Raw genomic sequence first — 22,937 nt, forward strand, 5'->3', positions numbered from 1 at the left:
GTACTAATGAGATATCTGCATTTGAAATCTACTTCTGCTTTTGAAAACAAAGTGTATTTTCAGTTGCCTTTCCAAAATCAGTAAAGCTATCTCCAGAAACTTCAAAGAGACCCCAGCAGATCAGCTCCGTGTGCCTCCTGCTTTATTTCCATTTGGCAGAGCATGGAGATTTTTTTCCCTTCCTTTGCCCAAAATAATAAAAGATAATGACTGTTATCTTAAAAAACAGAACAACAAATACTTTATGGTTCAAGACAAGAAGTTAAGATTGAAGCAATGAGGAAGGAACCCAACTTCTTATTTCATGCTATAAATCAGCATTTTCCACCATCGGTTTTTGTCCTTCGCACAATTAAACTATCAAGGAAGCATTACAGTTCATCCGACTCCTTCCAACAGCAAGTAGCTTCAAGAGGATTTACACAGCTGGGTATTAAAATCACAGAGAGTCTCACAGCTGCATTCTGATCCTGGGGCAGCAGCTTTTGATACCTCTTGCAGCTGCTTATTATTCCTCTACAAGAGAGAGATAAGTGTATTTGGCATAATAGTAAGTAGGACATAGTGTAAGTCTCGTTTTGTGACTGAAAACCCGGCTCTCAGCAGGTCGGCGCTGAGGGGCGGCCGTCACTCCCGTCCAGGCGGGCTCCCCTCAGCGCGGCGGGAGGCGGCTCCTCCTCAGGGCGCCCGGCTGCATCCCCGGCCGGAAGAGGAAGGCGGCCCGGCGCCGAGGAGAGCCGGGGAGGAGCCGCAGCATCCCCAGGGACGGCTCCCGGCGGGCGGAGGAGCGGTAGGTAGGTGGCCTGGAGCGGGGCTGGCTCCGCCGGAGAGTGGGAGGGATGGAGGGAGGGCGGCCCAGCTCACATCGGCGGCACTGCGGGTTCCTGCGGCTCTGCCCGGGCTCCGAGCTGAGCACGACGCTTCTCCGAAGGGCCGCCCCTTCCCCCGCTCGGGTTGTCTCTGCTTTTGTGCTGCTCTGGGAATCCTTTCATTTATATGTGTATTTTTTTCCCTGGTTAAAAAATTCAGCGCTTACCCTGAGCCAGGATTTTGTTAAGGACTCAGAGGAGCCTCCCGGAGGTTTGGGTGGGTTAAGACAGAGCTGTGTGATTTCAAGAGGGTTGGTAAGAGAGTATCAGTTTGCAAGGCCAGGCCTCCAGGTGAAGGTGGGCCAGGATGGAGTGGTAGAGCTGAGGGATATCAGGAGCATCCAAGGGAGCAGATCTCCTTCCTGCATCAAACCATGACTCACAAAGATCAAATGTTACGGCCGAGGTGAAGTGCTTTGTTTGTATTGACGGGATGCCGGGGCCTAATAAAATGTTTTGTGGTTTCCTGCCCAGCAAAAAAATAAAAAATATGGAGAGGTTGGAACAACAAAAGCAATGGAACACAAAGGCAGAAAGATAGAAACTGCAGCCACGTAGCACAGACTCCACTACATGAAAGGTCAGCGCAGGCATCAGCAGGTTCAAGCTGCACACGAGCTGAAATGGCAGTGATTTACGTGTAAAGGATGTTGCCCTACGTAAGGAACAGTGCAGTGAAGTTCAGCTTGGTGATGTAATTCTGTGAATGAATACTCAAATTGTTAGGAAAAACAAGATGGATGTTGCCTTAATGAACCCATCTCTTGGCTGCACAGGGCAGTGGGCACAGCCCTGAGCTGCTGGAGCTCAAGGAGTGTTTGGATGCTGCTCTCAAACATAGGGTTTGGGTTTGGGAGGTCCTGTATGGACTCAATGATCTTTGTGGGTCCCTTCCAACTCAGGATATTCTGTGATTCTATGATCCTGAGCACAACCAAACTGCTCTGTTCACTGGCAGATTTAAATGTGTTATGCCAACAACTTAAACAGATTGCACGTGGCCCCCTTCCATGGTTACCTCACGGTGTTTGAACTTTAACAACACTTCAGTGCTGGTAAATTGAATCCACACGTAAGGAAATGTCATGGAAATATTTATAACTGAGCATAACAAAGTGTTAGTTCTTCAGTTAGTGTAGCAGGATGTTATATACACATTGACTTGTATGTAGAATATGGTACGTCTTGTCTAGAATAGGAGTTGTATAAAAATGTGCTCTGTGTTTTCAGTCCTGATTTATTAAAACCAATGGGTTTTACAATGTTTTTAATGTTTTACGAACCTACAGAGCACTTGGGAACATGGCTCTGAGACAGAGAGAAGCCAGCAGCAGCTCCACCGACGACAAGCAAGAGCAGAACTGCAGTCGTGTTATTACAATCGTCTTCCTGGCACTCCTCATTGACTTGTTGGGATTTGCTCTCATTTTGCCATTGTTTCCTTCCATCCTTGATTATTACAGCCAGAATGAGGTAAGCAATAGAGGAAGGCAGCCTGCTAGAAACGTTAGGCATGAGTTATTTAGGAAGGCTAGAAGAAAATTCTGTTGTCTCAGGGCAGATAGTAAATAGCTGTAGGCAGAACAACATCCAGCACTGTTTGTGGAGTGATAGGGGTTTTTTATGTTTATTTTATTTATTATTATTATTATTATTATTATTATTATTTTATGAACTTACATAAGATTCCTCTTTCTCACTATTTCATTGAAATGAGAGATTTGTGCTGAGGGAAAATTCAGTTATTTCCTGAGGGCTGTTCTCTGTAATTACTTTATACTGGCCCTGGCTCTTCCTATTCATTTGATTGTTTGTTGCAATGACCTTCATCTCATCTGAAAGATGAATGCTTTCATGTGTCATCATGTGTGTTGCCTTTGAGCGCCGTTTAGTTCTGAAATCTGGGATATAGAAGATCTGGCTGCAGTATAAGATGCATTTGTATCTAGCTGATAACTTAGTTTCCCTCAGGCTTCTTTATCAAAACAAAGAGCCAGACACTAATGGCTAAATGCATTATGTGCTCTGTAATCAAATCATATATTACTGTATGCAAAATCCATCCCTTATCGTCTGGTTGCTGACAGCGGTGGTGTCAGCAAGAAGTCCCTCAGAGGTTTTCATAATTCATTCACCAGTGGTATCTAAGGACCAGATAGGAAAACAGGAACACAGGAGGTTTCATCTATACATCAGAAAGTACTTTGTGCATTGTGGGTGGTGGAGCGCTGGTACAGGCTGCTCAGAGAGGTTGTGGGGTCACCTCTTAGGAGATTCTACTTTCTCCCACCCCTAGCATCACATTCACTATTTTCAACATCTGTTCCTAGAAGGGAGATGACTACTGACCTAGGAATGAAGGGCAGAAAGTCATATCTGTTCCATGTTGTGCAGCTGCTCACGATCTCAGGTGTTTGTTAGCAGACAAGATGAAATTGCCAGGGAAGAATTATTTTTGCAGCCCACATCTCTATCTCACAGTCCCTTTCCAGCCCCACTCCAGCTGCAGCTGTAGGGGTTTTGTCTTTTCTCCTGCTCTGTCTCTAACTCTAACCGTAACCACTGGGATCTTCCTCTGCCTCCAAAGTATTTCTTCTAGCCAGATCTTCACCTCTTTTTCAAGGACCCTCTTTTCAAGTCCTCCTCATTTCAGGACCCATTCTGTTTCTCTCCACCTCTTCTTTCCTGTGGATCTAACATCCCTAGCTCTCCCAGTCTAGATCATCTGTACTCTATCTGTAGAGGGGTAGAGTATGTCTCAGGCTGCTTTATTAACTGAAGAATGTGGAATATGCCATTTTTAGTCTAGGTTTTAGAAGTAGTGGGACTGATAGTTTAAAAAATTCTAATCCAGATGTTTGCCACCCAAAGACATATCCTCAATTACCTGTCCCATGTTAGCATTCACAGTTTAAGCTACTTTTCTCCTATGACAACAGGAAGCTTTTCCCTGGGAGGAGAGGAGGGATCATTTAATATCGTGACTAGTTCATTAAGCTCTGAAGCTGTCTTTGGAAATAAAGCAGAGAAACAATCTTCCTGCTTCTACTTCCCAGCTATCTGTTTTGCAGGATGGATTCTATTTGTCATTGCAACGTGGTGTGGACTGGTTTGCAGCCATGGTTGGAATGCCTCCAGAGAGGAAATACAACAGTGTCTTGTTTGGAGGTATGGAATTAAAAAAAAAATAATAATAAAAAATGGCATTACTTTCAAGTTACCTCAATGTTGTTGTGTGGAACGATGTAAAACGGACCAAAAAAAGCCAAAACAACCAAACCCCACAAAGAAGTCACCACAAGTAGCATATTTGCATCTCCTACAGTAGGATATAATTGATTTTGCTTTTGTAAGACTAACGAAGAGGAATCACTTGGACAGCACATCTCTGTCATTTGGAGTCATCTAATCAGGCAGGAGGAGTGATCCAATAAGAACTTTATGAAATTCACTGGGGACAAATGTGAGATCCTGCCCTTGGGAAGGAGTGTTCCCTGTTGTTGATATGGGCTGGGCACTGACTGGAAGGGAGCAACCTTGCTGTAAAGGTCCTCAACATCCTGATGAGCAACAAGCTGAGCCTGCAGTGTGCCCAGTAGCATCTCTCCTAGGCAGCTATAGTGCAGCACTGCTTCTAAGTCTTATTAGTCTTATAAAATGCAGCAGAGCTGCTGACTTGTAGGGTCCAAAATCCTTTGCTGTCACTGGGAGACTCCAAGGTGGGTGAGCTCCTGCAGAGCTAGTACAGGAAATCCAGTGCTCACATTCATTCAGATTACTGGCTTTGAATGGTAGGAAATAGTTTAATCTCTCAGAAGCTGCTTTCTATCTGCTCTGAGGCCTGGCTGCAGGCCACCTCCTTGGTCCTTCTCACAGTCTGTTTGGACAAGGGGCTGGAACTCACAGTCATGTCCAACTTGTTACCTTTCATTTTCCCTGCTGTGTGCCGCGCTCCTGGGAGTGCTGTATCCCTGGCTTTGGCTCAGTTGCTTTCACGGGGAAGGAGAAATCTCTCTTCTCTTTCCTGACCTGACCCTTTTGTTCATTGAAGAAAATATAACATGTAACTGGGAACATACAAATGAAATGTTTGTCTCAGAAAGGAAGCTTTTATCTCTTGATATTCTCTATTTAGGAGAAAAGTGTTCAGGAACTGTAGTGGGCGGTGATGGGAATGTCCATTAATCACCTGACAGTTGTAGGCAATGAGGGTGGATGCCACATTTGATTCCATCTCTTCTGCTGGTTTTTCTGACAGCCCCCCTTATCCATCTGATTTTCTAAACCAACAGAAGCCTTTTCTTTTTCCTAGGTTAGCTTTCTGCCATATTGAGTTGAATTAGCTCACTGGAGAGCTGACTAAGGCTACAGGAGCAGGGGAAGGTGGACAGGCATTCTTAATTGTAGTCAGCTGCTCTTCAGCCCATCTTTTCTGACTGCACCCTAGATGGTTATAGTGGAAAGGTTTGTTACACTTGTGATGTTAAGCAGAGGCCACCACAATCTTCCTGTTGCCTTTATTCTTTCATTGCCTTTGTCTGCAGCACAGAGCATACAGTTGGAAAGATACTTTCAAGGTTATCTTGTTTCTCCCAGTGCAGGGTATACTCTGTTGTCTTTCACCTTTGCTTAGGCTACAGCCTCTTCAAGGCAGAAACCTTCCTTGCTGATGTCAAGGCTCTGAGGATATTGAACTGTAACTGCTTTGACCAGCTGCTGCCTACACCTTTTGCCCAGTGACTCAGGAGCTGTATTTCAGCTCAGGCTTGGACCTGCACCTAAGCTTTATCACAGGTACAGCCTTATTTCCACTTGTTTTACTTTGTACTGTCACCAGACAGTCCCTGCTTCTGGCACCCTGCTCTGCCCAGTCCACACTGTGTGGGACCACACCTTGGTTAGCGAGGATACTGCTGGTGTTGTCACCCCCAGCTCCCAGCTTATTCCTGTTGTATTTGGCATGGCTGGGCATTTGTGAAGCTTGGCATTCGAGGAAGAAAACTTCTCTTAATTCTCTTACAGTTTACTTCTCAAACTGCCAGTGTATGAAACTATAAGAATCTTTTAGACTTTTGAGTTGTTATAAGGAACTGCTCCCCCTGAGATATTCAGTATCAATATTCTGCCCTGCATAAGCTTGGTGGGAGCAGTACTTCTCATCTCTCTCTCCTCAGTCTTTTCCAGCTTTGATAACAGGATGATCTGAGATGCATAACCCAGTTTTTTCTTCAGAGGAAAAATTGTGACAGCAAGGCATTTATTTGCCTGCTTGTTGAGTGCGTAGTGCAAATTAATGTGTATGTGAAGCTAGAGATGGCAAGAGAAAAGAGGAATTAAAGATCACAGAAGCTGGAGGCAGATTTCAAAAGACTGGGAGTCTGTTGGAATCACTCCTACCTCTTACTGTGCCTCTCTAACAGCAGCGCTTATGTCCTTCTTTCCATGATAAGAAGGAAGGGAAAGCTAATTATATGTGGCAGAATCAGGTCCAAACAATAAAACAATTCTTAAAAGACTATTAAAGGCTGCATTATCTCTGCATTAGGAACAGAAAATATATGAAGTCAGTTTGGAAAACATTGGAAAATCTGCATACCATTATAACCAGTGAGTTTCAAACCACTTCTCACCCATGAAGTAATCAGTGACTCACTCAGCTTATCCCTATTACTCTGGTCTGTCTGTGGATTTGCCTGCTCAGTGAAATAACAATGGAAGATCAGTGTTCTGAGGATGACTTGGTTTCAGATTAAGCTTTTATTTGTAGATGTTGTTCTACATTTAATTATGTGTTTCTAATGGACATAATGGAGTGATAGGTCTGGAGCAGTTTGACTTGGTACCTGGAGATGAAAGCAGTACATCTGATGACATACATTTTTTTCTTTTTCCTTTTATTTTCTTTTTTAGGTCTGATTGGCTCAATGTTTTCCATCCTTCAGTTTTTCTCCTCTCCCCTCACTGGAGCTTTGTCAGACTGCTTGGGAAGAAGGCCAGTCATCTTGATGACAGCGGTATGTGTCTCACACTGGTTTTAGTCATGTTATTTCACTATGCAGTTGAAGGCACCGTGGTCCTGTGGTTAGCACAGAAGATAGGAACTTCAGTCTTCTAGATCTGGTGGCTGTTGACTTCTTGCCAAATCACTTGGTTACACTTCCAAAACAGATTGATTAAACTGAAGTTCCCAGATCCATAATTGTACGTAAATGTTACCAATAGAACTCTTATTTTGAACTCAAAATTCTCTTGGGAACAAGTGGAGCAGCATGTACTGAAGTGGTCTTATGCTCAGACTGATGTAGCTCCTTTGAGTTTTCCTTAGTCTTCTAATTCCATTGGTAGTCTCACAGTTAAATGGAGATTCTGTGGCTTTGTTTCTACTCTTTCGTATTGCTCTCCAGGGCATAGCCCAGTATCAGTATATTCAAGTGTGCCTGTTGTATAATTTTTGGAGCAGCTGATAAAAGTCAGAAAAACAAAACAAACAAACAATACAAATGTTTAGCAGGAGAACATGCAGAAACAAAATACATTTTCCTGCCTTCTGTAAGAAACTCTTTCTTGCTTGCAGATGGGTTTGATAGCATCTTATGCACTATGGGCTGCATCTCGGTCTTTCGGCGTTTTTCTTCTCTCCAGGATGATAGGTGGAATAAGCAAAGGGAATGTCAGCCTCTGCACAGCTATAATTGCTGACTTGCACTCTCCAAAAGCACGGAGCAAGGGCATGGTGAGTAACACATGTGAGATATATACTTGGCTTTATTGTCTCTCTTGTAATAGATTTCAGGTGCTCAGGATGTCTCCCTCAGATGTGTGTTCAAGTGAAAACATGACTTTAACATTATGTTGCTTTTGAAAACGTGCCAGGTCACTTTAGTGGTGAGTCTCAGCCTTTACTCATCAATGACTTTTACCTACAGGTGAAATGCAGGTGTCTTAGATGTGAAAACAACTACAGGCCTAAGTGTTAAAACTATTACTCCTGTTGATGACTTTAATCCTGATTATAACAGCTGAGAAAATGAAAGATCTTTCATCTCAGAATGGCCCAATTTTGGTAACTGGATCCCAGTTACAGGACAACCAATTTTTCTCACCTTTCTAAACTGTGGAAGTGCAGCAGCGCTGCCCAATATGCCTCCTGCCTTCACTGGATGATGCACCGACTTCAGGATCTGGGCTCAGTGAGTGATGGATGTGATGTTTGGCTGACTGAGCAGCAAGTGTTATGAACAGCTGCCCTTTCCTCTTCTAAAAGGCAGCAGACCAGATGGAAACACCCTACAGGCTGAACTTTGGCTGTGGATTGCCAGTTAGATCTTTTACTTTATAAAAGCCTCAGGGCTCCAAACCTCGATTAACAGCATTATAAATCACTATGTGGGACAGCTGCTTCTTGGGAGGGGATTTCACAGTGATAGCTAACGAATTTTCCAAACCATTTATAATCCTGTTGAACCAAAATAAATTTATGAGGAAGGACAGCCATGCAGGACTAGTAAATAAAATGGGTCACATCTTATTTTTAGGGCTTGTGATCAAGTACAGCATGGCTGACATCCATATGGCTGAACTATTTCTTCTCTTCTTTTTTAAAGCAGAGTAGGCATCTTCATTCAGCTTTTTGGAAAGAGTTCTGACTGATGCTATTCCCAAACTGTGCTGTAGCATTGCCTGAGAGAATGCTGCTTGAGCAGACTGAAACAGAGCAGGACACCTGAGCATGATCTCACCTCCTTTAGTTTAGTAGTACAGGTAAAGTCAAATAGACTAAAAAAAAGCAAAAAAAAAAAAAGGTCTCCTGGGGTGGCACAAGTTTTGTTCCTTGTGTGAATGTGTGTCTCTGCATGTCTCTTAAAGAAAGTGAGGCACATTCTGTACTGTTGTATTATTAAGCAGTTTGACTTAGACAAAAGGCTCAAATCAGTGTTCTGTTAAGCTCTCATCTGGAATGTGCAGTTTCTACCTCCTTTCCAATGTGCTCATTTCACATTGAATTAATAAATTTTCTTTACTATCTGTACTACACCCAGGTAGTTCTGAGAAGCCTCTAGTTGTTTGCTGTGTTCCTAAATACAAAAATTACCAAATCAATTTAGAAGCTATAGACATTGTAGAGCTCTTGGAGTAGGTTCAGAGGAGGGCCACTAAGATGATCAGAGGGCTGGAGCACCTCTCCTGTGAGGAAAGGTTGAGGGAACTGGGCTTGTTTAGCTTGGAGAAGAGAGAGTCTGGGGAGACCTCATTGTGGTCTTCCACTACTTGAAGAGAGCAAACAAACAGGAGGGGGAACAGCTGTTTATAAGGATGGATAGTGACAGGGCAAGGAGGAGCGGTCTTAAACTGAGACAGGGGAGGTTTAGCTTAGATATTGGGAAGAAGTTTTTCACACAGAGGGTGGTGACGCACTGGAACAGGTTGCCCAAGGAGGCTGTGGATGCCCCATCCCTGGAGGCATTCAAGGCCAGGCTGGATGTGGCTCTGGGCAGCCTGGGCTGGTGGCTGGTGACCCTGCACATAGCAGGGGGGTCGAAACTGGATGATCATTGTGGTCCTTCTCAATCCAGGCCATTCTATGACTCTGTGATCACTGTATTTTCCTACCATGGTGCTATCCCTCCTTCTCCAGTTTTACACTACAAAAGTTTATGTGGTGACTGAAGGATTTGCTGGCTGAGCAGTTCCTGAGGTGAGAGTCATTCTTGCCTTTCTCAGCTTCCTTTCACTCATAATCATACAGGGAGTGGTATCTCTAGATATCCCCTCATCAAACTTCAGCTTGTCACTGCCACTTTGCTGCTCAGGTGAAAATAAAATGGCTTATTTGTAATTAACAGCTTTTTCATATTCAGTGCTGTTTGCTGTGCATTTTTTACATCCTCAGAGTGGTTACATTTGATGTTTACGTTTCTTTAAGGCAAATGCCAAGGGTCTAGTTTTAGAATTGAACAAACTGTTGTCTAAAACTTTGTGTCAATGTCTGTTTGTATCTCTGCAGGCAATGATTGGTGTTGCTTTCTCCCTTGGTTTTACCCTGGGTCCCATGATTGGAGCGTATCTAGCTATGGAGACAGAAAAAGGAGAAGTCTTCTATCTTCGTTCAGCATTATTAGCGCTCACGTTTGCTGCAGCTGACTTGATTTTCATCTTCTTCCTGCTTCCAGAGACACTTCCCAAAGAAAAGCGGGTAAGTGGGATTTGAGAACTGCTGAGATACTGGATGTAATGAAGAAGGGGCTGAGCCAATATCTCAGGAATTCAGCTCATTCCTGGGACTAGCGTTTACTATTATCGAAGTGTTTGTACGATGGTCTCACCTCCCAGCCCAGTACAATATGAGAAATGTTTGCAGTTAGCATGAATGATTAACTGCTGTTTTTGCTGTGGTCAAAAGCTAATGGGAACCCGGGAGGGAGAGGATGAATTTTTAAGCTATGATCGTAATGACTCTGTGGAGGAGAATTTCAGCCAATCATAACAATGCACGCATCAGAGACTGGATTTCTTCTTCCAGTTACCCAGTATATATTGGATTGTTTTTTTAACTGTTCTCTTGTCTGTGCTTGATGATTTTGAGCACTGAAGTAGCAGTGACTCTTATCTCTGAGCTGTTCTGTCTTCCACAGACAAAGTATCCACATATGCTAAAATGCAGTGACTGTTTGGATTTGTGGAGCTGAGCACTTATGGGCATTATGGTTTAATATTGCGTGACTGGGTGCTGTCCAAGCTATGTATCTGATACAAAGTCTTTTGGAACAATCTTGATGGTGTGGGAGAGGCTGAATTCAGCCCTGGGTATCTGAGTATTTGAGGTCTTCAGCTGGATCGAATCTTTCCTGTTATCCCTTGTTCCTAAGCAGCACTGTCCCTTTGAATCATGCTTGGTCTCTCAATGGCCGAATGAATTTGTTGTTACTAATAATTGCTCACAAGCCTTGTCCACAGTGCTCCTGCCCAGGCAAAACTTCAGACCTTCCCTGACTGTTTGCCAGCAGGGTGTGTCTGATGTGAAGTTATTTGCTTGTGCACCTTCCCAATCACTGCAACTTTATCAGTTAATTAATTAATTATATGTTTTTATAGCTCTTCCTTTTGTCATCTGTTCCCCTTTTTCCATTTGGCTTTTTCTAAGCATTCCAAATAAAATCCTGCAGTTGGCTTGAGCAGCACATTCTGAGGTGATGGCAACATATTTATTGTAAGAAAGTGCTGGAGAATCCATGTTCTGTAACAATTCCATCTTAGCTGATGAGAGATAAATAGCTACAGGACCTTACTGCGTGGTTGTTGACCACTCCTCTTCCCATTTCATTATCCTCTTGAGAGTTCTACTGGTAAACTAATCTGTGTTAGTCAACATGACTGAATTACGATAAGAAACTGAGTACTCTCTTCCTGCACTTTGCACTGTACCCCCACACAGCAGCAAGTATTAAAATAAGAGGATTAACAGTTCCCTCTTGGGGTCAGGTGGCCAAATCCCAGTGATGCAAAATGGGCTTTAATTGCTAATGTGACCATGGTTTGTCCTCCCACCTGGAGTGGAAGAGGAGCAGTTTTCTTTCACTCTGGATTGCAGGGAAAATTCAGGCATGTTGGCAGCCTTCTGGCACTTGGCTGCACTGCGGTGGAGCAGGTGTTATGGGAGTATCAGAGTGGAATGCACTGGAATGACATAGCTCTAAAAAGAGGGAAATAGTCATGACAACTAGTAGGAAGATGCATCGATGGGATCAGACATCTGTTTCCTTGACACATTCTGTGCTCTCATGGTATTTATGTTCCTCTCAGTCCTCTTTTTATAGAATAATAGAGTACCCCAAGCTGGAAGGAACCCACAAGGACGTTTGTGTCCAGGAGGCTCAAGAGAAGAGCAAATCTTTCATTCGTGTTGGAATTAACTTGTAAAACCAGGAAGGTCAGCAGGGTCAGGGGTAGAAAGCATGAGACTTCATCCAAAGAGTTTTTGCTGTCTTTCTTACTCTTTTTCCCACTGTTCCCCAAGTTTTTCAGGTGAAAAAGGACCAGAAACTTACGTGAGGTGGCCTAAGGTAATGCTGCCATGACTTACTTGGTAGAGGGGTTGAAAAGAAACGTGCCTAGTAGAATCTAGACCCTTCTGGACCCTTTGTGTCAGTTTTTTAGCTAAGCTGGCTGTGAGTGTTGCTGGCTTTATTATTTGGGGGGGTCAGAACACTTTCACCAGTTGTAAAAAAGTTTTCATCTATCAGTGGATGAAGTCATTTCTCAGTTATTGCTTGTAGGGCAAAGGTAGGAGAATTATAAAGGAAAAAGTATATTTCTACATAGATAAAATCAACTTTGTGGTAGCAGTATTCGTATCTGATGTGAATGATCATTAAAAGACATACAAAGTGCAGACGTTTTTTACTACTGGCAGACGTTCTTGGAGAGATTGACTTGCTCCTGGGTTCTGTGTGCAGCGCTACAAACACTGTGATGCCAACAAATGCAGGAACTGAGGATTGCGACAAGCCAGCTTCAGGAAATCCTCTTACAGACTTCATAAAAGCACGAGGAAACTTCTTCTTGGGAGTGGCTGTTTACCCTCTGCAGTACACACAGCGGAGGGGAAATAAATAGCCCAGTTTGCCTCATGTGGATCAGCAGCTTTATGGCTTTACGTAATAATAGCCTGCTCTATTGAGCTGACTGTTGTTGTGGGACTGATGGGCTCCAGAACTGTGCTGCTGGATGCTCAGAAGCTCTGTCTATCAAAACAAGACAGAGGTAGAGTTAATAACATTTGGAAGGTTGATTTGTTTACAGCTTTCTTACAAAGCAAGTCCTCAGGCTGTGCACTAAGTCCCCCTGGTAACGTGGCCTTTAGTCTCAGCCTCTAAGGGGCAGCAGTTTGTGCCTTGCCCAGCTGGGCTGAGAAGGAAGGTCATCACATAAAGCCTGTGCAGTGCTTTGGGGGTGTTAAATACCAGCTGTGACTACTTAGGATGCTGTAGTCTCTTTTCTTTCTTCCTGTGACTATCTTGCAAACTGACAGCCTAAATTCTCCTATTTTAAAGGGAGATGTTTCCTTAAGAATTTGCAGAGTATTTTTTCTTTTACATGTATATATATTTCATATTTAAAGAAACAAAAGATTAAATTCTCAACAGAGAACAGTATAAACATCTCCCAAACTGCTGATGAGGAGCAGGGATGGAGCTGCTGGATACAAAATGAGGTTGAGCTGTGCAGTGCCACAAAGCAAATCTTCCCCTGTAAGAAGCCACACAATGCTGCTGTCTGGAATCTCATCAGAAATAGCTCTGAAGAATCTCTCTCTAAAAATGGTATTTTTTGTTGCTTCCCCAGGAGGTGTCACTGGCTGCCTGAAAGAACCAGCAGTGCCCACACAGGCTGTTTGGAATGTTCCTGTCAGTTCCTTGCAGTAGCAATTGCATCACTTATTGAAATAAACTTCTTTCTTTGATCAGGTCTCCTCTGTGACATCTGGGTTTCAGGCAGCAGCTGATTTGCTCAGTCCTTTGGCTTTATTTCGGTTCTCTGCAGTCACCCAAGGGAAGGAGGCCCCTTCAGATCAGAGTAAGTGTTAGTTGGCTGTTTGTGTTCAATTGGATGCCATTCTGTACATGGAGATGGTTTCTGTTCAGAGACTTTAGTGATGCAATTTTGGAAGCAGCACTTTGTTAACTGCTCTACAACTCACTCTCTTGATTTATGTACTCAGGCTGGTTTTAGAGATCAGTGTTTTGAGGGTGACTGATTTGCTGCTCCCTTGTCCTTCAGGCATGGGGGGATCTGGGGTAAATGAAGTAAATGAAGGGCTTTAAAAGGGCAGGGGCATGGAGTAATGGGCATTTGAGTGTGCTGCAAACCAGGAAACTTCAGTCGGATTTTTCTTATTTGGGGAGATGGAGATGTGGGGCTTAAGCTGGACGTTTCCATTCATTAAATTATTTAAACCATAGGAAATAAATCAGTATTTGCTTGGTACACCTGGCACGTTGGCCCTGTTTAGCCAATCTTGTCCTGAAAGCAGCATTCAGGTCTTAGACTACATGCAGGTACTGGTTAAAAAGAAAGAAGTCATGGGCTGGATAGCAGTACAGATGTGAGGCAAAGGGACTGGACTGGGTGAGTGAGAGCACTGTGACACAGGGAGAGATGAGGTATTTTGACTCACTTCTCACAAGAGGGGAAGAAATGTGCAGAAACCATTTTGTGGCACGTCTTGTATGGATATTTAAAGTGAGGATCCTTGTACAGTTATTAAATGTCACTCCACTATTGCTGTTATATTTTCAAGCACTGCTTGAAAAACCCCACCATTTCTCTCTCTTTTTCTGGGGGCTGTTTTCTTTGTTGTAGATCTTCAGAACCTCAAACTCTTGGGCCTGGCTTACTTCCTGTACCTCTTCCTGTTTTCTGGATTGGAGTACACACTGAGTTTTCTTACTCACCAGAGATTCCAGTTCAGCAGGTAAGAGAGACCCTGAGGTCAGTCAGTCAAAAACCAATCACTGCATTCAGTTCTGCTTGGGCTCTGTGGGAAGAATTTAAGACAAAATAGGCACACTATATATCACAACAGGAAATGCTCATTGGATTTGTGACTTCTAGGACCTAAAAAGAAAGTCAATACACAAGATTAAATTAAAGCTCCTGAAATACCTACAGCTGGGGGAATGTACTGATTGATTTGCGTAGAAGCTTTTCTCTTCCTCCCCAGAAGAGTTCTTCAGTATCAGAACACAAGAAGGCCAAGGATGAAGGAATAGCTATTTAACTGTATTGCTCATCTGAGTCCTGTGTTGCATATGGTGTGTACCACAGAGTTTGATTTCCCTTAGTCAGTCACTAGAGAAGAAAGAGAACAGAATCCCCTAAAAGAAGCTCAGCTTGAAACACTTTTCCTGCCAGCTCCTAGGAAGGTTTCCAGGCAGGAACATGATCTTACAGCTTGATTCCTCATGGTTGTCTTTTCCTTTGAGCAATTCTCAGGATTTTGTCTCACCTCTCTATGTCTGTCTTTCATTACAGTTTGTGGCTTAACTAACCTGTATGCAACAACGAAAAGTCTTCTAGTGTGTTAAGCCTTCTGCACAGTCCTTTCAGCACAGCCATGTAGTGAGATGTACAGCTGGCAGCCATCCCATCTCCACATAAGATCTGTTATCTTCTTTCTGTTTTCCTGCCATGGAAATGAATGTCAGATATATCTAAGAGCTTTGCACTGCCTGTGTGAACACCTAAAAGCATTTTCTCTCTCACGTTCAGGAGAGGGTCTGCACTGCACCTGCCGGTCCCAGGGTGGAATGCTGTGTGCATGACTGTGTCAACTGTTTTTGCCTCCCTTCCAGTATGCAGCAGGGCAAGATGTTTTTCTTTATTGGAATTACAATGGCTGTGATCCAGGGAGGCTACGCTCGCCGAATAAAGCCAGGAAATGAAATCAGAGCCGTAAAAAGGGTAAATATATATGTCGACGTTTTCTTTCTTTTCCCCCACAAGTCTGATGCGTCCATTTTCAGTCCAAAGAGCAATGAGATGGCTGGAGTCTATAGCTGTACTTGTCTGATCAAAAGAGATGTATGTTTTCATTTATTTATCTGGATGTGAATGATAAGCAGCTATTGCTCTAACTGAACTTGGGAATATCAGAGGCATTTCTTGGCATGTCAGCTATTCTGAGACCAAAACTTTAAGTTCTTCATGGGTAGCTGCAGTAGGGAGTGTGAGCAGTAGTTGTGCAAGTTGAGAAGTGCTGTGAAGATTGTGATTTGTTTCAGTTTTCTCTTATGGTGTAGATGCTGAAACTGCTAAAGCAGCTTCCCAGCTGACCTGTCATCCCTTTCTGGCTTTTCTTGAAAGCTCTTTCTGCTTATGAAACCACCCTCATCCTGCTCCCTGCCAGGCAGAACGTAGGATATGCCCACTGTGTCGCAGAGGAAACGTTGCCCTGTGAAAGAAAGCTGGCACAGCCCTGCTAGCACCGCTTTATCCTCTGCATCCGCTGCCTCCATGTTCCCTGCCACCCCACTGCGTTTGTTGCCACTGTTCTGCAGTTTATGCATTTCTTCTTGGCTCCATTAGTATGGGCTCCAAAAGCTCAAGGGCAGGATGTGGCCCTTCGAGTCAGCCAGCGCTGCTCAGAACAAACAGAGGAGCTGTAGACCTGTTGCTTGCAAACTTCTTCATCTCTTGTTCTAGCTCAGGAAATAAAGAGTTAAAGTGAGATTTCTGGACTGTTCAACTCAGAACGAGGAGGGGGAAAGAAGTAAATCATGTGAGAGAAGCAGCTGGATAGTCATGGGCTGTAACTACAGCCTGATCTTAGAGGGTGACTTGAGCACATAGATGGTCTACAGTGCGATAGTGAGAGAATTGAGAGGTGAAGTGTGCCCATGTGTGGCCATCCAGCTAAATTTAAAGCCTCCATGCAGAAAGAAAGGGCTTTCTGCTTCTAAGTGTGAGCCCAGCAGCAGAAGAGACGTGGCGGGACAGCTGGGGTTGGGCTGTAACAAGTACGGCTTAGATGTAACGCTGTGACTCCTCCATCCCGCAGGCCATTCTGCTGTTGATTCCAGCGTTCCTGTTCATTGGATGGGCTGCCAACGTGACCCTGCTGAGCGCCGGCCTGTTGCTGTACTCTTTCGGTGAGCTGTTCAAAAGCACAAGGAATTTTTCTGCTGATTTAAAAAAAAGAGAAAAAGAAAAGCTGCATGTCTTATTTCAACCCATGTACCAGCAGCTGCTGTGTCTGTTTATCAGATCTAGAAGGAATAGCATCTGTTGTTTTCTGATGCTGTTTGTATCTAAGGAAGTTACCATGGTGAGGCTGAACGCATCCCAGTGCTCCTGTTGTCCCACCTCACTGTGAGGCCCTCAAGGTTTTTTTGCCTTTTCTTTCAGCAGACCTTAGAAGAACAATATTCACTGAGAAACACCAGGAGAGCATCTCTTCATGTTTTAGCGGTAGCCATTACCCCGGGAGGCAGCTACAAATGCTTTGGCTCTTTTTATTTATCTATCTGTGATGGAGCATTACTGAAATGTGTATCTGAAAAAAAGACTTCAGATATTCCCTGTACTGCCAGCTATTGCTAAGCAGCTTCAAATAAGACTAATGATGAAAGAGTAAACTCTCAATCACCAAACACATTTACTTAGTGCCTTACTAGTGCAGGAGCAGCTTTATGTTGGACAGGCTTCAAAATCTACATCTTACCTACAGCTCACCTTGATTTTGACAGCCTCTCATTGGGAGCTGGTGTTCATTCTGTGTAACTAACTGTGCTTCTGTGTTAACAGCCTGCTCCTCCAAGCTGCACACCTGGGTGCAGGACACCAGCTCAGCCATCCACAAAGAGCCACTTCCCCCTCTCTCTCCTTCCTCTGCCCCAGGAGTTCACAGTTGATCCTTCTGCTCTCCAGTTGTCCTTTCCTTCCCAGAAACGCTTCAGCTTTGCGTGCTGGAAGCATTTCCCTCTTGGCAGGGAAGGCCCCTGTTTCAGTAAGAGGGCAGTGCAGGCTGCATAGCTCTTGGCTGTGGTTAAAATGTTGTAAGCTCTTGTTGGATTTAACTCTCTTATTTCTGAGGCAGAAGGCTGTCACCGCTCCCATCCCTGACTAAAGCCTTTTGCACAGCACAGGGCTGTTCCATGTACAGTCACCTCGCAGCCTGTTGGAAATGTGAGCGATTCCTCACTGACGGGTCTGCAGCGCTTTGGAACTGTCCCAGTTGGCTGCTCTGACCTGGCTGCCCCTTTCCCAGGGGCTCCTGGAATGGAGCACTAATGGGAAACACCTGCACGGAGCATTCCTGGCTCCGGGCTCTTCCTGCAGGTTGGCTTTGAGGGGGTGTTTTCATTACTGAACTGGATTAAACCTTATGATTCATTGTTGGTACGGTGCCTCAGAGCTCAGCATTTTTCTCTGCAGTTGTAACGTTTGCACCACATGTTTGTCACTGTTGCTCGTAACTGAACTGTTCACTGACGGTCTGTTTTGTGGATTTTTCCAGCTGCCGCCATTGTTATCCCGTGTTTGTCTGCAGTGGTGTCAGGCTACGGTGAGCGCTCAATCAATTCAACTTTGTGCAGCAGTGGGCTCAAATGAGGAGCTGACCCAAAGCTTAGAGATGCAGCAGCAGGAATTCACTCAGCTCCTTGGTGCACCCCATACAGAAATGCAGGATGAGTGACTCAGGCCTCTTGGCTGAAGTGTGCCCTCCTCCCAGCTGCATTTATTGAGGGAAATCATTCCTTGATTCCTCAGAAAAGATGGGGGTGTGTGGTAGTGGTTGCTACGTTACCTCGCAAAGCAGATGTAGCTGCGTTGGCAGCTGTAGAAGACAGAGCTTTCTTTAGCTTTGGCTCATTACTGAGGTTGCCACAAGGCAGTGCTGGCTGAGGGGACAAGCGAGGTGATGGTCATTGCTAAAGCTGCGCTGCCTCAGCAATTCCAGGACTGCTTTAAAATGTAGAGAAGCACATGTAGCTCTTCATGTAGAGGCAGCAAGTGTGAAATGAAGGGAATAACAGCTGCACGTGGGAAATACGTCCAAAAGAAGCAGGCCCCAAGAGCTAGAGCTGTACCCTGTCCCTCATGCTGCCCCTGCCCCAGGCAATACAAAGCTCCCCGCTGACTGATGGCTCTGCTTGTGCAGGTTCTGCCAGCCAGAAAGGAAGAGTTATGGGGATCCTGAGGAGCCTGGGGGCTCTGGCGAGGGCGCTGGGACCTGTCCTGTCAGCCACAGGTGAGTGGGGCTGCGTGTCCAGCCAACGCACAACTGTCATTGTAGGTGCCTGCAGCCCGGCTGGGGCAGAAGGAAGTGGGGAAGGGGAACCCAACACCTGTTCCACACAGCGTGTCCCTGCCTTAACTCTGAGCTCAGTTAAATCCGAGTAAGGTCAGAGCCTGTTTCCTGACCACAGGGACAAACAGCTGCTCTGTGCTGCTCCTGTGGGCAGCGAGTTTATGGAAGGGAAGAGACAAACTTCAGAGTACAGCAAAACCAAGTGGCAGAACAACTGCAGAGCACAGTTCACGTATGCACAAGGACAGTAATACTAAACAGAACAAAATCTGTTTCCTTTTCAGTTTACTGGCTGGCAGGGGCAGAGAGCTGCTTCACCATCTGCGGAGCTTTCTTCCTCATCCCCTTCGTTTTACTCGGTTCTATCAAACAGCAGACGAAGGAGGAGTAGGCAAAGGTCAGACACCAGAGCAGCTTCCAAGGACCTCCCCACCACCTGATTCTCAACACCTGAGTCCACTGACCAGACTGGGAGAAGGGGATGCAGTAACTGCTGCTGCTTTCTTATGGCCTCCATGAGCACTTCAGTTACCACGGCCTCCCAGCTGCCTTGGACAGGTTTGAAAATGAAAACAAGGAAAACAAAACATGCTGCAGTTCAGTAAAGCACTGAGAGCACCAGACGAGGCTTGGCAAGCTGAGACCGGCCTTATGGCAGTGCTGCTGCACACCAAGCCCCTAAACGACAATTTGACGTCAAGTGCTGCCCGCCAACACACTGCAGCCCATAAGGAGCCGCTCTTTGCGCATCTCCTTTGTCACCAGCACAAGCCGATGAACCCCAGTGCCCAAAGCCACCACGGAGAGGACTGTCCTGCCTCCAGCTGGCACAGAACAACTCACAGGAGCCGTCTGACAGACAGTGGATGCTGCGCAGCATGAGTTACCTGTGAGTGGAGCTGGTAGGAGCCAAATCAACTGCCTTAAAACCTGACAATCACAAAGCAGAGCGAGCAGCACACTCCAGGCTTCCTGAGCCTGACTTTGGTGTTAATGTGCTGGTTTTACTATACAATTAAATTGAGCTGTTTTATATTTCTAGTACTGCATGTTTTCTGATGACCAAACACTGTTTATATTTTCAAATAAACTGTTACGCTGTGCTTTACCCAGTCAGAAAAACACAACAGCGCTGCAATGATTTGGACAGCGAATCTGGAGTCCAGGAGCCCACATGAGTGACCAGAATCCCCCAGCAGCCAACATGAAATCACTGCTAAATGCCCACCAGAACATGGAGCCCATGAATTAAAGGTTCAGGCCTACGGCTGTAGAACAGGACGAGTTCTGAAAGCAAATGGGAACAGGCTTTTTTTAAAGAGTTTTATTTGTGAGTAGAACTTAATTGATACAAGAGAAAGAAAAACACAGGACTTTTATTTGCCCCGGAGTGTGTAACCATAGCATACATGACTACGTTCCATTGGTAATACAAAGAATTAAAAGAACAAACTACAAAATTTGAAATTAAAAGTCATTGCATATGTGGTCAGAGATAAATGGAGGGACTCCATTAATGAACTGAAACATAGAGCAATTAGTCATTTAATTACGACCCTGCAATAGAACACAAGTTAGCAAAATAAGTATTGTATGCTTCCTAGTGTACAGAGGACATACAAGGTTAAAGTACAAGCTGAAAGCCATTAGTGCCATGCAGCCCTGACTAACCATGGCTGTTCAGGGGTCTCTCTCGCACAGTGAGTTACTGCTGCTCCTATTCCCACCGCACCTCTACCCATCCCAACCGGGCAAGGTCCCATTCCTCACAGCATTCAATGCTGCTTGGAAAGCTCTGCTCATCTGAAGCCTTACAGCCCTGATTGCCATCCCATTTTCCCTTCACTGTCTGAAACCAACCCAAGGTTCCAACGCCCCAGGCCTAATATAGGCCTCTCTGACCCCCAGCTGCTGAACCCATCTCTCCTCTGATGCTTTCTACTACATGAATTGTAAGGCATTAAGTTCTCCGCTGTTGACATTGTCCTGACATTGACACCACGTGCTGTTTGCTGCACATACTGCCCTCTCCCATACAGGAGTTTTCAATGTTTCTGTTGTTAAACCCAGAAGTGCCGCCACTGGGAGGCGATGGCCGTCCTGCCTTCCCTGCCTGGGGCTGGGACAAGGACAGAGCGCCGGGGGAATCCTGCCAGCATCACCTCTCATTGTCAGACTACTTACACAATTAGTGATAGACGGAAGCATGGCAGTAACTGGAGAGGAGTTAATTCAGTAGTGAAAGTGAGTTTCTTGACCATGCTACATATTAAACAAACATTTATAGCAAACGTCTGTGAAAATACATCCTTAGGAGGGTTAGCTGGAATTCCTGTACTTTACTGCTGGCAACAAGAACAACAGAATAAAGAAATACCAGTTGTGAGGTTTTCTTTTGTAAGTGACAATAATAGCAAAACAAGGTTCGATGCTCAGCGTAACACATTTACATTTCCATCACGGGAAGAAATAGGAGCAAAATGCTGCAGACAGGGATCTGTGCAGCAGGTCTGCACGTGCACCCCAGCTAGTTTTGAACAGGTGGGACAAACCCGTGCTAAGGCCTAAAGTGCAGCCAACCGGGCTTTGCATCAGCAAGGACTGACCTTTAACTGCACCCAGCAGTCAAATCGTGTCTGGCAGATTCCTGGGGAGCCGATTTCCCTCCAGCTGCATTAATTCCCTGCACAGGGCTCCACTGTCAGCACACAGCGCCAGCAAACAGCCGCGGTTACTTCAGTCCTACAGCAGGATGGTTTCAACGCTTCCATTTTGTTACTACGGTCAGAAGCGGGGAAAAAGGGAGGGAGGAATGGATAGTCAGAAAGCTTCACTACAACCTGGTCTGTAACCACAAGATCACAAAGCTCACACGTCAGCTCAAGAGCGTATCCCCCTGGAAACACCACTGCAAAGCGTCCTCGCTGAAAGTCACCAGTTAACAAGAAATTTACTTATGACTCGGAGCAGAATTTTTGCTCCTGGTAAGCAATTTGTGTTGCACTCTTAATGGCAAAAGCTTGGTTTTACTCTTTGTAAAGCGGTGTAGGCTTTAAGGTATAAATAGTGATTCAACGCCTCTACATGGAAGTCATTTACATTTGCTTAGAAATTGGGATCAGATCGGTGGTAGCTGCTGAAAACACAGGATTAGCACCTTTTTTGGCTGTTAATTTCTGGTTATAACCTTAAACGATCAAGCCATAACTTGAGGGGCTGGTTGGATTACTTGCTGCATTCATGGACATAATAAGACAAAACACTCAGTACAATCTGGTACATTCTAGTGGTTAATGAATTTTAAAACATGACAGTGTTTCTGCAGTTCTTGGCCTTTAGGAGTCACTCTTCTTTTTGCTCTTCTTCAGGAAGGAAGGAGTGCGAAACTTCTTTTTCTTTTTGGATGGGGACTTTCCTGGAGATTCATCACTGCCTGCATCAGCCGCCGTCCCCTCCTCAGCTGTTGGAGTCGTCGGCTCTTCCGCAGGCTGAGGCTGGGGTTCCTTATCTGCTGCCGCAGGTGATTCTGTTTGGCTTTTGGACACATCTTCATCGCATCTCCCTTCCTCCTTTCCTAAGGGAGGGAAGCTGAGTGCTTCTGAAGGCTCATCGGGGGTGAGATCTGGGAGGGTTTGCTTCAAAGTTGCAGCATCACTGTCATCTCTGTAGGTCTGGTCCTGCTGTGTCTCTAATGGACGGACAGATAACAGCACAGTTAGCTCAGCGTGTCCCCGGCACACAGAAAACCAAGCAAGTGACGGTATGTGCTTTCTATAAAATAATAAACTAAAATATTTACTTCGCGTGAAAGCCTTTGTAATAGGTTAATAGGTCTGTTCTTCCTTAGCTTTCAGCACAGAGACAGAAATAAAACATTTAAACGTGTTGTTTGGTTTTGTTCCAAACCACAGAGGAGCTAAAGCTGAACCGCGCTCTGTGGGCGTCAGGCAGCAGGAACGGAACTGCTGAGACTCAGAGTCACTGAACCACTCAGGTTGGAAAAGACCTTAAAGACGTCTCACTTCTGTCTCATGGGTGACATCTGTAAGCAACACGACATGTGAGCCTACAGTTTTCATTGGCATTGAAGGCAGCGTCATGAATATTCAGCATCTTGACTTTCCCTTTTGTTTCTACCTGCTGGGATAGCAGGATTTGCTGATTTTAACTACTGCCCACTGCTGGCTTGCCAGCTTTTAACTGCCACGTGTGGATTTGCATAATGTTCTTTTCCACAAGATCTACAGGATGTAATTTAT

General features: G+C 44.9%; 2 protein-coding genes across 32 annotated transcripts in view; one reads left to right on the top strand and one right to left on the bottom strand.

The window, feature by feature from the left end:
* The first annotated feature begins 718 nt into the window (after positions 1-718).
* Positions 719-19,805, top strand: SLC75A1 (solute carrier family 75 member 1). 9 transcript variants are annotated; one of them, XR_014945529.1, is made up of 14 exons: positions 719-794; positions 2,159-2,342; positions 3,941-4,037; positions 6,780-6,883; positions 7,444-7,602; positions 9,874-10,062; positions 11,670-11,796; positions 11,884-13,442; positions 14,229-14,340; positions 15,221-15,329; positions 16,426-16,516; positions 17,884-17,931; positions 18,529-18,618; positions 18,963-19,719. XR_014945529.1 is itself a non-coding variant. In XM_015862610.3 (13 exons), exons 2-13 carry the CDS (start codon positions 2,172-2,174, stop codon positions 19,067-19,069), a joined length of 1,386 nt encoding a protein of 461 aa, XP_015718096.2. In that variant the 5' UTR covers positions 719-794; positions 2,159-2,171; the 3' UTR covers positions 19,070-19,719. The 9 variants fall into 9 exon arrangements, 6 of the variants coding, with proteins under 6 accessions (XP_015718096.2, XP_015718097.2, XP_085401928.1 ...); XR_014945527.1 differs by lacking the exon at positions 11,670-11,796 and having other exon boundaries at positions 13,334-13,442; positions 15,138-15,329; positions 18,963-19,805; XR_014945528.1 differs by having other exon boundaries at positions 11,670-13,442.
* Positions 19,806-20,038: 233 nt separating this feature from the next.
* The window catches only part of ADD1 (adducin 1), a 49,284-nt gene continuing 46,385 nt past the window's right edge, over positions 20,039-22,937 (bottom strand). For 15 of the 23 annotated variants that reach the window (XM_085545781.1, XM_085545777.1, XM_085545776.1 and 12 more), the window contains one exon: positions 20,039-22,366. In XM_085545781.1, the coding sequence (XP_085401907.1) occupies positions 22,014-22,366 (353 nt within the window). In that variant the 3' untranslated portion in view covers positions 20,039-22,013. The remainder of the gene's footprint in view (positions 22,367-22,937) is intronic. The other 8 variants (XM_032444079.2, XM_085545789.1, XM_085545788.1 and 5 more) reach the window with 1 other exon arrangement.

The sequence above is a fragment of the Coturnix japonica genome, chromosome 4, assembly GCF_054131305.1.
Source record: "Coturnix japonica strain WE chromosome 4, WE-NBRP24, whole genome shotgun sequence".
Classification (NCBI taxonomy): Eukaryota; Metazoa; Chordata; class Aves; order Galliformes; family Phasianidae; genus Coturnix; species Coturnix japonica.

Coding starts and splice junctions, on each gene's coding strand:
- SLC75A1 (XM_015862610.3), top strand. CDS start 2,172: ATGGCTCTGAGACAGAGAGAAGCCAGCAGCAGCTCCACCGACGACAAG. Junction 4,038..6,779: donor CAACAGTGTCTTGTTTGGAG/GTATGGAATTAA, acceptor TTTCTTTTTTAG/GTCTGATTGGCTCAATGTTT. Junction 16,517..17,883: donor CCTGTTGCTGTACTCTTTCG/GTGAGCTGTTCA, acceptor GGATTTTTCCAG/CTGCCGCCATTGTTATCCCG.